General features: G+C 45.2%; 1 protein-coding gene across 3 annotated transcripts in view; it reads right to left on the reverse strand.

Annotated features, from left to right (window-relative positions):
- Positions 1-15,416, reverse strand: part of NR3C2 (nuclear receptor subfamily 3 group C member 2) — a 217,987-nt gene extending 202,571 nt beyond the window's left edge. Inside the window, exons 1-2 of one of the 3 annotated variants that reach the window (XM_061992259.1) lie at positions 15,393-15,416; positions 7,584-9,345 (exon numbers count right to left, since the gene is read on the reverse strand). In XM_061992259.1, coding sequence (XP_061848243.1) covers positions 7,584-9,343 — 1,760 coding nt within the window. In that variant the 5' untranslated portion in view covers positions 9,344-9,345; positions 15,393-15,416. Of the gene's footprint in view, positions 1-7,583; positions 9,346-12,983; positions 13,080-14,716; positions 15,235-15,392 lie in introns of those variants that run through there. The other 2 variants (XM_061992257.1, XM_061992258.1) reach the window with 2 other exon arrangements.
- Between the last annotated feature and the right edge of the window lie 1,539 nt (positions 15,417-16,955).

A 16,955-nucleotide genomic window follows, 5' to 3' on the forward strand; every position in this document is an offset into this window, starting at 1 on the left:
GGACTGTGCTACCATGTTGGCACAACAGAGTATCCAGAACACCGTTGCCAAAATCACTAGAAAGATCCTATAGTTCGGCAACTGGGACAGCCAAATTCCTAGTCAGGGCAATCATAGATACTTAATTCCCAATTCTATCATCAAAAACTCCCAAGACACTGGCAGACGATACTGACCAAAATAAACCACTAAAACACACGTTAATTTTGTAGGCTTAAGACTAAATATGAGCCTGAAATGGTCATACACTCACACAAAAATGGAAGTAAGATATTCTGCCAAATACAGAATAATTAGGAAACAGATTTTTTTAACCTCTGTGTTAGAAGCTTAATTGCTAGGGAATGAGTTTGTAAAGTCACCACTTTCAGAAACCTGGGATAGTGCTCCTCAAAAGTAGACAAGGAAAGTTAAATAGACAAGATTCACATGTCTAGTCCAAATTTTAGGCTGAAAGCCCATTCAAAAAGTCATTTCACCTCCAGATGCAAGTAAAAAGTATTGTTTAGAAGTCAGAATGGAAAAAAATGAAGTGTTATAAAAACTGTCAGAAACATTCAGCAATTAGTCTGAAATTTGTTTTTTAACCTGAGGGCTATAACTCTTTGATCTATCATTAATTATCACTAACCACAATCAGCAGCATACCCATGCATCTTAGGAGAGCATACAAATTCCTATAAGCCATTTTAGGTATTATCCACACTTGATTCTGTTTCTGCTCAGATATTCCCATCAAAGTTTACTTTGTTTCTTTTTAAAAGAAAAAACTTTATACATTAACCCTAAGTTACCCCACCTCCGAATATGAAATTTGAGCTATCGATTTAAACACAAAGCAATACACAGGTTACAGAGTCCAGATTTATAGAAATTTAATTTAGCAACCAGCTAACAACACATTCTAATGTGATTGTAGGAGCTTCATTTACATTTTAGGATTAAACTTCAAGTTATTTTCTTGTGATCTACCATCAATGAGGGAACTTCGGTTACAATGAAACTCAGTAAAGAAACAGTGTTTCCCAAAAATATTTGTTCACATATTGAATAGATACAACCAGCATTACTTATTCTTTGAAGAATCCAGAATCATCAACAGCGTGACTTTAGTTTTCTGCAGCTTTTGTTTTGTTTTTGCAGGTGTTTTCAGGGTATGGGTATTGTATTTTAAACCCTTAAGCATCGATTTCAGTAAAGCACAGAAAGATAACCATCCAGATCCATACTTTTAGAAAACACACTCTTAAGCTCTGGTAAACCATATTAATAAACCTCCATTAAAAAACAAACAAACAAAAAACTAAAACCAAAAAAACCTAAAACCAACAAGGTCAAAGCTTTCCATTTAAAGAGAGTTTATTTTAAAACTTCATCCTGGAACTAAACTCTCAAGGTTTTGTAAAACTCCGGGTTTTTACCAGATGCATATTACTACGGATGGATACACAACCTGCCTCCAAGCGTGAGAAGGGAGTGCCTTTCTCCCATACCTGGGTACAGCCTGGTACAGAGCTGAATGCTGCTGCTGCTGGAGCAGGCTACATTGGGAACTGCTGGCACAGACGAACAGGGCCTTTCTGACCTACAATTCCTTTCCCTGTAGCATAAAAAAAAAATTAAAAAAAAAAAAAATCAAAACCCAAAAAAAAGTCACCCTACAAAGTCAGTCTGTCTTATCCAGCAGCAAAATCAACATGGCTCCAGTAGCAGAGGGTTTTCGTGAGGGCCCAAAAGACAGTAACCTTCTGATGCAGTTTGCACTAATAGGGCAGCAAGCAATCAAATCACACCATGGTCTATTTAGGGTGTTTTCAAACGTATCCACTAATGTTTCAGGGACTTGAACAAATGCACAAAATTGAAATACTCCTTGTTTTTTTCTCCATATATCTGCCTCATTCAGATAAGACTGTAGCTGAAATAATTCATATGCTGTGCACCAAGCACTATGTAGCAACCAGCTGCATGTGAAAACTGGTAAAAATACTAAACTTAGACATATTTAATACCTATTTCTCACATGCTCTTTTTAGTCTCCTTGTTGGACAATTTTTATCACTCCTGTACATCCATATTGCAAGACATATTTGCCAGAGAAGAAGTTATGGTTCTATATTCATCCTAAACTGGGGTATTTTCTGACCTCTGAGAATTTAAATCTGGAATCACTGTGCTCCAAGAAGTTTTGGTTGAAATCATTCTACTAATAATTCCAGCTCCTACAACTCTGTTCAAAGTCTCAACATATACAGTTCAAAAACAGAAATTGCCTTTTAAAAATCACACCCTGAAAATACAAGTGCCAAGATTATAGCCTGACAACACTTTATGTTTTAGCAGAAACGTGCACTTAGAATATAGGCTCCTTTCCCTGTCTATCTGCTCAGTTTGTTCTCATGTCCGTGTCACACCATGTTGCTCACCAAGTTGCATGGATTTGTTGGTTTTTAGAACTTCACAGTGAACTGGGTCAGACAGTCAACCTGGCTCTTACATACAATGCACCCAAACAAACGGCAAAATCCAAGTCAGACAAGGCATACTCCAACAGTATATTTCACCACTGCAAACAATACAGTGTTCAGCTACAAATGACACCCAAGAGCAACTGCTACAGCAAAGCACCAACACATACGCAGAAATCTGATTCGGTTGGGCAGAGTACTTTGCAGCAGGTTTAAGTTCCATTAATGCATATGAAATCACTACATCACAATTTATTCTCTCTGCAGATAATATGAGTACTGCACAAGTATTGACATCACTGCAGCAATCTCTACTCTGTGCTCACCTGCACAACTGCAAGGCATACCCCATAAAACAGGATGGCAACATTTTTATACAGTATGTATTTCAGTCACCACTGCCTTCCAGTCCCCATGAAAATGGACTGATCTATACTGCTGGAATAAGGATAATCAAAATTTCTTCTGCTTGTTCACATCTGCCCATGAAGGTGATAACACCTTTGCTTTTTCGGAAAGCTATCAAAATAAGACATCATACTGAGTGAGATTCTATACTACCATAAGTCATATAAACCCTAGGAAACCATAATTAACTACTATCGTAATAACTACAGAAAACTAATTTCCAACAGCTAACTATTACAAAGTTAGACAGTATCAACTGACAATAGAAATGTTTCAGTAACATCACTCACCTCAATACAAAAAGAAACAAACAAGCCCTAGGTACTAGGACACAGATTGACAATGGAGCTCTTATTTCTCCAGATTTGGAACACCTAACCCATTTATGGAACACAATTTTCCAGTGATGTGGATTTCCATGCCACAGCACAGGAGTTAATATCTGTGTATAATGTTAAGGGAAAAGTTGTTAATACAGACTCCTAAATTGTTCAGTGAGAAACAAATAAATATATATATATATATATATATATATATGTATGTAGAGGTCCCTGCTGCATCAAGATTATAGCCAGAGCTGTTAAAAATTACACAAAATTATACAAGAACCTACAAAAACAAGTATAACTTTTCAAACTGAAAAAAAAGGGTACAGATTTAAGGCTACAGTCTACAATATGAAACAATCATTGGCAAAATAAGTTTGCACAGTACATTTGTAGGAAGCTAAAATGGATAACAGACCTGACAAGCACAGAGAATATTTTAACAGCATGATCTTTTTGCTATAAAGTCCGTCAGCAAACAGAGGTCAAGGCCATTCATAAATTCTAAAAATAATATTTACCAGACCTTTATCTCTCTGGCAGGTATAATTCTGATAAGTGACTATTCTAGATAATATTTAACATAAAAGTTTATTTACAAAAATACTTGCAATAGCCTGAAATCAGATTTTAACTAGAATTGTCCATTCAAGTCAGCAAAGGTCACATGTAAATGAAAACCATGTTGTTGGGTTGGTTTTCTGTTTTGAGTTGGGTTGGGTTTTTTGAGAGCTGCTACAAGTAGGGTCTGTGAAAAAATTATGATTCATGCAAATGTCTCAGGAACACAGAGGTATGAGAGGAACAGACAGTTACAGAGGTCTCTAAAACATTGACCATGTTTGATCAAAGATTTGACCACAGAGAGATGAATGACAATCTTTCAACTCTTTTTTAATAGACATAAATTAGCCTCTAAAATATCCTGAAACATTGTTTTAAAGAGAAATCTCCTTCTCTGCATTACAATAATTGAAATATCATTATGGATAAATGTATGCAATTTATGTTAAAACAGTACATTTTTTAAATAACACACCAAACTTTGTGAATTCATCCCACACCAGATTACACCAGTGGAACTGCCAGGAAGAAACTACAGTAGGAGTATCAGCCCTTTGTTTCCACCACAACTACTGAGAAAAGTGAGTATGTTTGTGTACATACATATATGAATTAATATGGAAATTGGAGAGAAAAGACACATTTGCAGAAGAAGCTTTAGGTAGGAGCTAATGCAGCAGAAAAGTCATCCTCCTCAATTTTTGCTGTTATTTCAGGCAACCATGACATTTTCCTAGGCCATTTTGAAAACTGCATAATTGGTACAATCGTTAGGCTCAGACTAGTACCCTGATTTAGATGAGTACCCACTTTAAAGTGAAATTTAATCTGGATTCTTGGTATAGATTTTCACCAATGACATCACATGATCACACACATCTACTTTTTCAAGCCCACTTTGCTATTACTTTAGAAATCATTATTTCTTAGAATGTAATTCATGGAGAGGGGATCTATACAGACAGACAGACAGGTATGACTCATCCTCTATTAAAAATTAAACATGTAAAAATCTTTCAAAAGCAAAGACATATTCTGTATGCATATTAGCAGAAGAAAAACATTTAAAAGAAAATAAGAGAACTTTGTCTTGCTTAAAAGACTCTCACTCTCCAAATACCCCAAGTTGCAATGTCATAAAGAAAGTCACCACCAATTAACTTAAAAATAATCACAACTGTGGACATCTAATAAAAGCAACTAAAGGAAAAAAAAAAAAGTTCTAGCTGACAGTGGGTACTTGGCACAGCTGATTAGGTGCAAGGCATTTTAAATGCCTAGAGTATGTATTAGACACAACCAGCAAGTACAATGGACTCAAGAAAGGTGATATTCTAATAGAAAAAAAAGAGTAATATTCAAAAGATTAAATCTCAACATGAAACATCTTCATTATTCCTGGTCACTCACTCCTTTTCATCATGTCAGCAGCAAGTCAGAAGGAGTCCAAAATGGGTACAATGTCCAGGTTCAGAAAACAATGCTGACACAACAAGATATATTTAATGCTGATAGAGTCAATGCAGCCTATGTTTTCCTTTCATTTTAGTCTTTGCTTATGGCAATTTATATTGCAGTAAAAGTATATGCAAAACAGATGAACACTTAGGAAATCCAAAAATTTTAAAATGTTGCAGACTTTGAAGGGTTAATCATGTGCTGTAGAAGTCTGCAAAATGTATGATGTCTGATATGTCAACACACATCAGAAAAAAAAATTGACTGCCCTTCTGATGACATGAAGAAAGAGAGACCTTGCAGCCCCCATACGACACTGACATGCGACAGCTGAAATCTACCTTGCAGGTTCTGATGTAGTTTTAAACTACGCATGTTTAATCACAACACTTTGGGGCATGAGCAAACTTGGCCACGATTTCCTCTGTTTTGTCTGTAATGCTGCACAAAAACGAGAAAGATCAACTCAAGGTTCATTAGCGAGAGTGAGTTTTTATGTGTCATATCCTACAGAGTCTTTATGACTTGTCTCATCGGCAAATGAGCATCTGAGCAGGCACCTATGCTTTCACATCCGTACTACTAAAATGACCTCTACATGACTTTACCTTGTAAAATCTGTCTTTAAGGGCTTTGCAGGGGTCCCCAGCTGCACTTGTTAGCATAAAGCCATTGCAGAGCAGATTAAGAGCAATACTTATCTAAGCAATGGGGGCTGAGGTTTGAAGCAATGACACGTCCTAATCCTAACTACAGATCAAGAAGCCTGAAGTGTCACAAACCTGCAGATCTCCATCACCTGAACAGAATTCCACACCTGCACTAGCATTTTTGAATGCTAAAAATGTCAGGATTTTGATCCTGCAAGGTATCTTACTGATATATCAGCTTAGAAAACAAAGTCAGAAAAGTATATCAAGCCTGTGTCATCATCGAGCCTGTTGACACAGATGATCTATTTACTGGTCTAAAAGGAAACAGATGAAAAACACTACTGTGGACTAATGTCAGATCAGTCTTCCAGTGAACTTCTCTCATTATTTAAATAATGAGATATATGAAAATTTCATCAGATAAAATAACTAGAAAACAGTAACTTCATCTTCCTTGATCCATATAGACCAAAAAAAGTTAAGTATTGCTTGCAAAGTGGCAAGGAGATTGCAGAGGTATTGTACAGATCAAAGAATAAAATACAAATCTTTAAAGTTTTCTTTTCCTCACTAGTAGATGAGCTGTTTTTCTTCCTCAAAAGCACCATTATTTTAGATATTCTGTTTTTCACCGCCATACTACTTTCTTAAGAACTATTGAGCATTGTACAAATATGGAAAACACTAAGCAACCGCTTTACCCAACTCTAAGAATAAAGCAGATGTTTCATTCACTGAAGGAAGTTGCATATCTCTTTATCAGGAAAAAAGACCTGAGAAAGGTAAATGCAAATTGTTACTGTTTTGCTTAGCTCTAGCACAAACCTTTGGTAAGTGTGTTTGACAAATTAAGAGGCCGTGTAACTAACTATTCTAACTCAGTCATACTGTCACATGTGCTTGATAACTTGTAATATTGACTATGAAACTAGATAGTTTATGAAGGTAAGGGTCCTTCATGAGATACGTGAACATCTGTTTGCCGAAGAAGTACGCAGTTCTGCAAATCAGCCAAGAAATACAAATTCATATGACACTTGGATATTTCTCTCCCACCAGAAGTGAGGAGATCAGTTTATCCATTTATCCCTTTCAAATGTGTCAAGTTTTAACAGCCCTCCTCCTTCTGGAGGCATTTTTCTATATATACAAACCAAATGTTCCTACAGTTAAAACACAGAAATAATATGTTGCCACAGACTTGTAGGGTTTAGTTTTTAAACTTAACCAGTTAAAGTCCAGTGCAAACTTATAACCACGCATCTTTACAAAAACAGATTCCTGGCACTATTGTTTTCTTATCCTCTTCTCAACATTTCATCTGAGGTACAACACATTCAAGCACCAGCCAGGAAAGAATAACCATTATAGGACACACGAGAGCAATTTTACTAAGCTCTCATTATGGGAAAAACAACATTTGTAGTAGTAAGAGCTCATAAACATACTAAAGCTATACTTTCAGATCTAATAACAATAGAATATAATATGTGCTTTTTAAACAGTAAAGCCAGTACTTGGTTTTTATTAAAGGCAGCATAAAATACAGCAAGAATGCAGCAAACGTAATGATGAAAACTGAAATACATAGAATTACGCATCCGTTTCAGAAATACTGCCCTGGTCTCCATTTTAATTCACACCTTGTTTGCTTAATGCAGTGTATGAATAATAAAAAAAAAAAAAGTAGTAATTTGCCTGCTCACCTGGTTACATTTTCTGGAATGTACTCTAGAACTGGATACCCATCACTTCTTCTGGATGCCAACTCCGAATGCGACTTCCAGGTTTCCACTAGCGTGCCAACAGGAGGGAAGGAGCTCAAGTGCTGAAATGCCTGCTCTCGAGCAACCGGCCGCGACAAAGATATGGTGCCTTGGGCACCAATCCTGTAGTGAAATGACTGTCCACCTGAATTTACACCCACAATGGCAGAGGATGGTATACTGTTTTCTTGGTAATAGCTGCCATCATCAGGCTCCTGCTTAATTCCCACACGCAGGTCTGGATTTGGAAAACCACTCCCTTCACAACTTCCATCAAATGAAGAAACAGGTGGTCCTAAAATCCCAGAAAGAGAGTAATAGTCCTTATCATCCATAAAAGAAAAATATGACCCATCTGTAAATGGGAAAGGATTTACTGTTTGATTCCCTTTAAAAGGGGCACCAGAACAAGGATGCTTGGCCGATTCTTGCTTTACTGGTACTGAGAAGGGGGAATCAGAGTTTATTTTGCTGCTGTCACCAATGCACGCGCTGCCAAATGAACCATCTGGCTCAGGCTTTATGAACTGAACAAGGTTCATCTGACTGCTGTTGGAGATGTCATTCTCCATTTCCTCCATCTTAGGAAATGCGAGTTCTTGAGCACCCTTGTCTTTTGTTTCTGGACTGGGAACAGCATCTTGGCCTCTGCTAGGTCCTGCTGGTGTGCCGGAAGCCGGGAATGCCAGGGAGTTGTTTACGGGGCTACAGACGGACGATCCCACAGTGCTAACTGCTGGACTAGAACGAGTGGACCTGTTATTGGCATTGGAAGGGCTGGCAATGGAGCTCCTCGAGTTCAGGTTTGCAGGACTGGACACAGAAGATCGCATAGTGATATTATTGGGACTGGAGACAGGAGACTTCACGCTGCAGTGGCTGGGAGGACTAGAAATTGGTGATTTCATGCTACTTATAGGGCTAGAAAGCGGAGATGCGACATTGCTAACGTGTGCAGGACTGTGCAACATAGATCCTCGGTTTTCAACGTTCGGCGAGCGTGACAAAGGAGTTCCCTGGCTGATGGGGCTGTGCACTGCAAAGTTCCCAAAGTTAGCAGTAGTTGAGGACACAGAGTTAACTCCTGCAGCACTACACACTGAGGAAGCCATGTTCTGAGGGCTGCAGCCCGACGGGCTTTTCTCTTGACACATGATAGGGCTTTTGACAATAGTGTGCATGGCACCACCGTTCACAGCACTCCCAGAGTCTGACATCAAAGACCTCAAAGGCCTGCTGGCGCTGTGAAGAGGAGAAGAGCAATGGCTGTTCTCCTTGTAGAGCTTCACCAGCTGCTCCATGTTCTGGTAGATCTTTCCTGGGCTCCCCTGGTTCTGCTGATCGTAGGGGTAATCAGCGTCTCGTATTGAATCCATATATAAACCCATGGATTCAGCCACTGTTGCCGACAGCTCCTTTGACTCTGTTTCAGTTTTGATGTCAGAGGGCAAAAGACCAGGCTGACTACTGTCTTGCTGCAGGCAGGAGAGCAGCTCAGGTTTTTCTTTGTTGTTTCCTTGAGTGCTGCTGTTTGCAAAAGCACCGGCAGTGCAGCTTACATTTACAATCTCCATGTAGTTACTGTCATCAGTCTGCTCTCCAGCACCCACAGAAGAATACTCCACAGACTGAGAAACTTGACCCCACCGTCTCTCCATATCTAAGCCTTCTGGGTAGCTGTGGTATCCTTTTGTCTCCATAACTAGCAAAGACACATACAAAAAAAATAACATTAATAAATTGTCAGGACAGTGTGACTTCCTAAGGAAATTTCCTAATTTCCTAAGGAAACAAAGCATATCCGTTCACTCTGTCTATCTTCCCCTCTGCCTGCCTGCCAGTCCCGTTTCCCTGCCCCATCCATCATCTCTCAACCATTTGTCCAATTGCAATCAAACCGAGCGAAAAGGTCTCACGGATATGACAGCCCTATGGGTTCGAAGAGAAAACCACTCAGTAGTCAAAAAAGACCCAAATTATTGCTCCCTGCCCTGCCCCAAAAGGAGCAGCTCAGTAGTATCAGCACAGTAGCCATCCACCCTCGTCGGCCGATGCTAGGAGCACCGTGGGCTTCCCTCACCCAAGGACCTGGGAGGAAAAAAGGGAAGGCAGCAGCAAGGAAGGAGGGCAATTGGGTAAGTCCTAAAAGGAGGACACGGTGGTGGCAGGCAGAACACAAATCCCCTGGAAATTGTTCATCATAGCTCTGCTCCTCCAGAGACCTTCCACTGCCATGCTTACAGGGACAGCAAAGCAAGAGAAGCTGATGTACTAAGAGGGTATCTCTTCATCACCCAGCATAACACAGGATGCTTTATAAGGAAGCAGTACTTCTGAGAGGCCAGGTGCTGACTTGCCCCTGCACAGCTATACAAACTGCTTGTACAGGCACCTGAGGAGAAATGAAGGATGGGCTATGCAGAGACAGAAGTAGTGCCAATGTTGAACAGGGAAACATTTTCTGCTACAGAGGAAGGGGATCAGCATAGGTAGGGATGCACAGCTATTAAACGGCTCTCCAATTCTACAAACCTCCATGGCAGAGAGCATGAGGAATAAAAAATAAAAGCAAACCTTGTTCTAAAATATACCCTAAAAAACCCCTCCCATGCCATATGCCACTCTCTTGAGGCAAGGAGCAAAACACATGACCTAGCCTCTGTTATTCTGAAAATCACATACAAGCAGCAACATATTATTATGTTTTTTTAAGGAATTGGTTCATAGTCTTATTAGAACTTTAGAAACTCCATGGCCAATAATTACAATATCAAAATTATGCAAATATTTTTCCTTTTAGAATGCATTAGTTTTCCAAGATTTATTTTAATATTTAACCCCTTTACTTGACATTACTTTTTAAGCAAAATTACAAAAACAAATTAAAAAAAAAATCTCTAAATTAATTACTCAAATACTTCTTTGCCTTACATATCTAAGGCCCTATGCCTAGATTTCCCTCAAGCATAAATTTTGTTAGAACATCATTTTGTGTATCAATTCATGTTCCTATAGCCCAAAATTTTCAGACAGTAAGTGCCTACTTTCACGTAAAGTCACTCCCAGATAATTGTCTACCCCTGATTTAATTGCTGAGCAAGTCTAATTCCTAGAGAAATCAATTGCAGAGGTGAGTGACCAGAATTTCTGAAAACAGGAAAACTTAGTTAAGGCTTAAAATTAAGATATAAGTGAATTTTAACCCTCAGAAGGAGCAGCAGAATCACTGAGTACCAGAAAATATCAGCTATAGGCCTAACATTGCGATCATCCACAAGCTTTGTAGCGACCCCTCCCACAGCAGTGTATTTCAAACTTCATACCTAATCAATATGCAAGCATGTTTTAAAAGTTCAGCAAATAAATCTGGGTCACAGGAAAGAGAAAAAGAAGGAAAAGGAGGAGGAAAAGGAGGAGGAAAAGGAGGAGGGAAAAAAGGGGGGGAAAAGGGAAAAAAGGGGGGGAAAAGGGAAACAAGGGGGGGAAAAGGGAAACAAGGGGGGGAAAAGGGAAACAAGGGGGGGAAAAGGGAAAAAAGGGGGGGAAAAGGGAAAAAAGGGGGGGAAAGGGAAAAAAGGGGGGGAAAGGGAAAAAAGGGGGGGAAAAGAGAAAAAAGGGGGGGAAAAGAGAAAAAAGGGGGGGAAAAGAGAAAAAAGGGGGGGAAAAGAGAAAAAAGGGGGGGAAAAGAGAAAAAAGGGGGGGAAAAGAGAAAAAAGGAGGAAAAGGGAGAAAAAAGGGAGGAAAAAAAAGGAGGGAAAAAAGGAGGGAAAAAGGAGGGAAAAAAAAGAGAGAAAAAGACTCCTGGTCCTATTCTTCCAGAGAGAGAGGCACTGTCTGGTAAATATATCCGAGAGGATCAAAAAACTGAAGAAAGATTATTTGTGGCCTGATGCAAGTTCAGTTTAAAATGACAGATATAAATTAGTAAGAATTGCAGCAGTAAAGAGATTTTTCGGGAGTGCTGGTTTCTGTCACCTCTGAGTCCGTTGATACCAGAACCGAATAATCACCTCCAGGGTTGACGATCTTCTAACGGTTTGGTTTTGTTCTTCTAAGCAGAACTTATTACAACTTGACTAGCATGTTCATCCACAGTATCCACACTTCCCCTACTGCACAGATATGTCTTTTTACTAACTTTCGCAAAGTGAATTTGACTATGGGCTAAAACACCCATAACAGAAGCCGACTCGTTTTACGGATCAGAACCGAGACCATGTGCAGCTGACATTTTGCAGTAGGAAGCTTATATTATGAGCACAGCAGTTTCTCTACACCTCACCAAGAAGTACTCGGACACCATGAGTTATGTATTTCACCCCCAAACACATCAACAAACATAGCCCTCTGCAGCACGAGTCTCCAATCAATCGGGCATGAAATCAGGTTTTCAGCAACATTCAAATTAAAAAAAAAAAAAAAACAAATGGTATCTGGTATCCCTGCAATGAAAAGGTCACCTAGATATGAGAAAATCTGAATCAAATTCAGTTTCATAAAAGCTAAACCAATGGCTCAAGCGACCTCCCCCTTCATAAATCTCGGTGTTTGTAGAGGGAAGTTTTCCTGACAGAAAGATGCTCTGCTGACATAAAACTGCCCAAGGAACCAGAGTTTCATCGTCGAAGACTGGATGGAACCCCGCTTTCTGCAGGGCAGAGGAGCATGGCTGGCAGGTTGGTTGCCGTTGCTGCCCCCGGCACCGCCGTACCCGGTACCGCCACCCGCGGATCACGAGAAGAGCTGGACGCGGGAGGAGCTGGTCCCTCCGTCCTCGCACACACACGCGTGTTCACAGCCACGCAGGCAGCGCGCAAGCTTATTTCTCTATCTGCCTTCCGCTGCGCAAAGCATCAGCGCAGCTCCCGGGCAGAAGGCACCGCTTTGCACCCCCAACCGCACCTCCGCCCTCCCGCGCTTTCCCGCAGGTACAACCCGGACTGTCACGCGTGGGGGAGCCCAGCAGTGCCCGGCTGCTCACTCGCTCCTTCCCTCTCTCGCAGGCGTCCACCGGGTGTCGGCCGCGCGAGAAGGAATCCTAAAAGCCCAAACCCACTTTTGGCCGAGACCGCCTGCTCCACCCCGCCGACTAGACCCCCAGTCGAGGCATAAAAGCGCGGGTTTTCTTCCGGGCTAACACTGTTCTCCACCCTCACCCCCATGTCAAAGAGGGTCTGTGTTATCATCGTGACACCCGGAGGGCAGGAAGGGGGTGTCTCCCCGGTGCCGAGCACCGAAGTGCCTCCCCCTCTCCGTCAGCCTCATCTCCCAGTGCGGGTCGGGGAGAGCGGTACCTCCCCACCCCAAAGACCCCCACGTCGGCCCCGGCCCCGGCGGTACCTGTTGCGGCGGGGTGCGTTCCCAAGTCCCCGCCGGCGCGGCGCGGAGTGGAGCAGAGGGCGGCGCGGAGTGGAACGGCGAGGCGGGCGGAGCGGCGGGGCGGGCGGCGCTCACTCCCCCTCCCCCGCCTGCCCGCCCGCCCGAGGCGCGCTGCGCCGCACCGCCCGGTGACACGGAGCGGCACCCGGGAGGGGACGGGAAAAGGTGCCAAGTCCTTTAAAAACATGTCACATGCCCTTATAAAGTTCAAGTTTACGTCCCGCCCGCCGCCCGCCCTCATTGGCGGGTGGGACGTGGAGGGCCGCGCGTCTGGGGCTGAGCCACCGCCCCATTGGCTGGCGTGCGCCGTCACTCACCCGCCGGGCGACATGACTGATACAAAGTTGCTGCGACACAGGCTGGAAAACGCATCTCCTTAAAGCCACAGGGGCCCCGCGGCCCCGCCGGGCAACCAGGGGCCCCGACTGCCCCCCCGCACCTCGCCTGGAGGCGGCCCCGGAGAAGGGTCGCGGGGCGGCGGGCTAGGCTTCCCCGCGGGCAGGTGAGGTGCGCGGGGCGCGGCCGCCCCCGCCCGGTGTCCGCGCCGCGCCGGCGGCAGGGCCGGGCATCGCCTCTCCGCCGGCCCGGGATTTCCGCCTTTCAGCGGCGCATGAATATACCCGGTATCGATGCAGTGGTGATTTAACCGAAAAACAAACAAATAAATAAATAACAATAATAAAGGAGAAAAAAAAAAAAAGGAGTGGAGCGCGGGAGGGTTCAAGGACTTGTCCTCCGCTCTCCGCCGGGCTGTCTTCGCTCCGCGGCAGGCGCGCATCCCGCCGGCCGCACCCGCCCGCTGCCTCCCCCCACCTTGGAGCAGCGAGAGGGGCAGCTAGGACAGCCCTCAGCTCCCCCCGCCGTGTTCCCCTTCGGTGCCCGCGTCCCAGCTGCGGGAATACCCTTTTCCCAGGGAAGCAAATAGGTGGGAAAAAAAAAAAAAAAAAAAAAAAAAAAAAAAGAAGACGTCGAGCAAACTTTCAGGCGATGCGCTCGCAACTCCCTCCGCAATAACGCCCCCATCCCCCGGCAAGCGGCCGGCAACCGCTGACGTACCGCTCCCCAACGGCCCCGGCCCCCGCCAAGCCCCGCTCCCGGCCCCAGCCCCGGCCCGACCCCCAGGTGCGCCCCCGCCCCGGCGGGGACAGCTCCGCCGCCCTGCAGGGTGACAGCGGTGTCCCTGGGAGCCAGGTAGGGGGCTGAGCCCGCCGGGAGGCGGCAGCGCCGCGCATCGCGCTGGGGCACCGCGCACCTTCGTCCGAAATCACCCCCTGCGCGCACGCACGGATATGAACGCATAGACCCGCGTAAGAGGGTTTGCATTCAGTAGTCACAGCGAAAGCACAAACGTCCCCAGGATTTTGGGTGTCACGTGCCCTTCTTATTTTCATATTCTGCCAAATATCGACCCTGCACTGGCGGTCCCAGCGGGGACCGGCCGAGGCGACGGCAGTTCCCACCGCTGGCGGCGCGACCCGCGGAGCAGCTGCCGCCGCGCTTCCCCGCGGCGCTGGCGCGGGCGCTGCCGAGCAATGGACATGTCATTCCCGTGAAGTTTTCACCGATGAGGACGGGACTGGCCATGACCTGGATACGCCAGCTGGTGTGGCGGACACCCGCCCGGCCCCCGCCGCCCGCCCGACACCCCCCCACCGCCGCTCCGCACTCCGCGCAAGTGTCCGCGCTGCACTCACCTCCCCTACGACATGGTGGCGCGGCGGGAGGAGGCACGGCCCCCGGCTACTGCCAGAGAACCATCCGAGAGTCCGCACCGCCACAAAAAAAAAAAAATTAAAAAAAAAAAAAGTACGCGGAGGAAAGGCCGGGAGCGGGACCGGGCACCGGCTGGGCGCTGCTGGCGGGGTCGGTCCAGGGAGGCGGCGGAGGAGTGGCCGCGGCGCTGCTCGGCTCGGCGCGGCTCGGCGCGGCTGGGCGGACAGCTCCCACCATGGACGCCTAGGTGGGTGGGTGTTCCCGCGGGTCACACCCTCGCCCGCCGGCGGAGGGGAGCGGGGGGTGGATCCAGCACCGGCGACGGGAGGGGGGCGGGGGGATTTGGGGGGGGGAGGCAGAGAATGGAGGCGGGGGAGAGAGTGAGACAGACACCCTCTTTAAAAAAAAAAAAAAGAAAAAAGAAAAAAAAACTTATGTCATTCCAGGTAAAACTCCCATCTGCGCCACCAAGGAAGAGGAGGGAGGAGAGTAGTGAGGGTGTAAACTTTTTCAGCACCCCCCCCCCCCCCACCCCCCAGTGCCAGTGCCGCCCGGCCTCTCGCAGCGCCCGGCGGCCGCGCCGCCCCTGCCGCCCCCTCCCGCGCCGCCCGCCCCGGCGGCTCCCGGCGGCGCGGCGCCGCGGGGTTTCTCACGCACGGAGCCCGCCGCCGCCGCGGTTCCTGGTTCGTGGAGCCGCCGGAGGAAGGGAAGGAGGGCGGGCGGCAGGGAGGCAGGGCAGGCAGCGGGGGAGGAGTGTATCCCCGCGCCCTTCCCCAGGCGGAGCGTCTCTCCCGGCCCTGGCGGCGGCGGCGGCCCGTACACCCCCTTCCACGCTCCGACTCTCTCTCTCGGCCCCTGGGCGGGCTGCGGGGAGCGGTGCGTCCCTAGGTAGGATTTCAAGAGTAGACTTCCTCCCGCACACGCACCTCCCGCCTCCTTCCAGCCCCGCTGGGCCTGCGCCTTCCTCCGCCCCCCTTCCCGCTCCTGCCAGACGCGGGAGGCAGGGCCCCTCTGCCCCTCGACCTGTCTTCGCCGTTCCGGGATAACGCCGGGGAAGGGGCGCGTCTCCGCGGCGCTGGTGCGGCTGCGGTAGAAAAAACCCATCCTGGTTTCAGGCATCAAAAAAGGAAAAAAAAAAAAATCGCCGCTAACATCGATACTGGTTTTAAATTAATATTTCACTTGTGGCTAAGATCTTTTAAAGGTGATTATTTTTTAAGTATGGGTAATAAATGTCTCTTCATTTAAACATCTTAAAGAAAAAGTCGAGCACTGGAGGGCGGAAAAAGTTTGCCTTATTTTTAATACCTTCAATGAAATCTCTAGACACTTTAAAAGGGCTGCTCACCAAGAGGGAGTTTTACCTGTGCCGAAGCCTCTGTGGGACTGGGGCCTTGGAAGATGCAAGTATCATATCAGCTGTTGTTTGCATCTGTCAGAGTTTGTGGGTGACTTGATAAATGTTAAACAGGGAAGCATAAAGTGCGGGTAAGGCCAGACTTGGAGATAATGGCACATTCAATAGCTTAATTTCACAATTAGTTTGCTGTATTATTGGAAGCAAATCATATTTCACTGTGCCTACACTAGGGCTCTATTTTTAGCCATAATGTAGCTAAAAAGGAGGAACCTACTGAGATGTATTATAACATCGAGTGTGAACATTTCTGTTCTCTCTCTTTTTACTCATTTCGTGTCATACAACTGGTTTGAAATACAGCTAATTTATTAATCAAGCAGAGGTACTGCGGATGGTTTGGAGGCTGCAATTCCAAGGCAGAGGAAAGTTCCACGCAACTCTTCAAGTAACCTGGCAAATTGCAGTCATGCAAAAAACACCTAGGTGATCTATCAATAACAACCATACAGAGGACAACTCTTTTATGTCAGTAACGATGTATTTGGCTGATTGAATTGCACTTCTTTTGTCTTACTCTACCTGCTATTCTTTTTTTTTATTTTAAGGGCAAAGGTGTTAATGAAAAAAAGCATCTGAAATGCCTGGAGGTAGCCTCAGTCTGTCTTGCATCATCATCTTTTTTTTTTTTTTTTTAAGAAAAAACGGGCAAGAGAAAATAAATTTTAGGTAATATGTCTATCTTTTGTCCTAATTGATTCCCCCTCCTCGTGTTACATGCAGAGATGTCTGCTGGAAGAATAAAGCACTTTTCCCAGTACATGCAAGATCCTCATAGATTTTCCACAAATTCTGTAGAAACC

Source organism: Colius striatus, chromosome 3 (assembly GCF_028858725.1).
Source record: "Colius striatus isolate bColStr4 chromosome 3, bColStr4.1.hap1, whole genome shotgun sequence".
Taxonomy (NCBI): domain Eukaryota; kingdom Metazoa; phylum Chordata; class Aves; order Coliiformes; family Coliidae; genus Colius; species Colius striatus.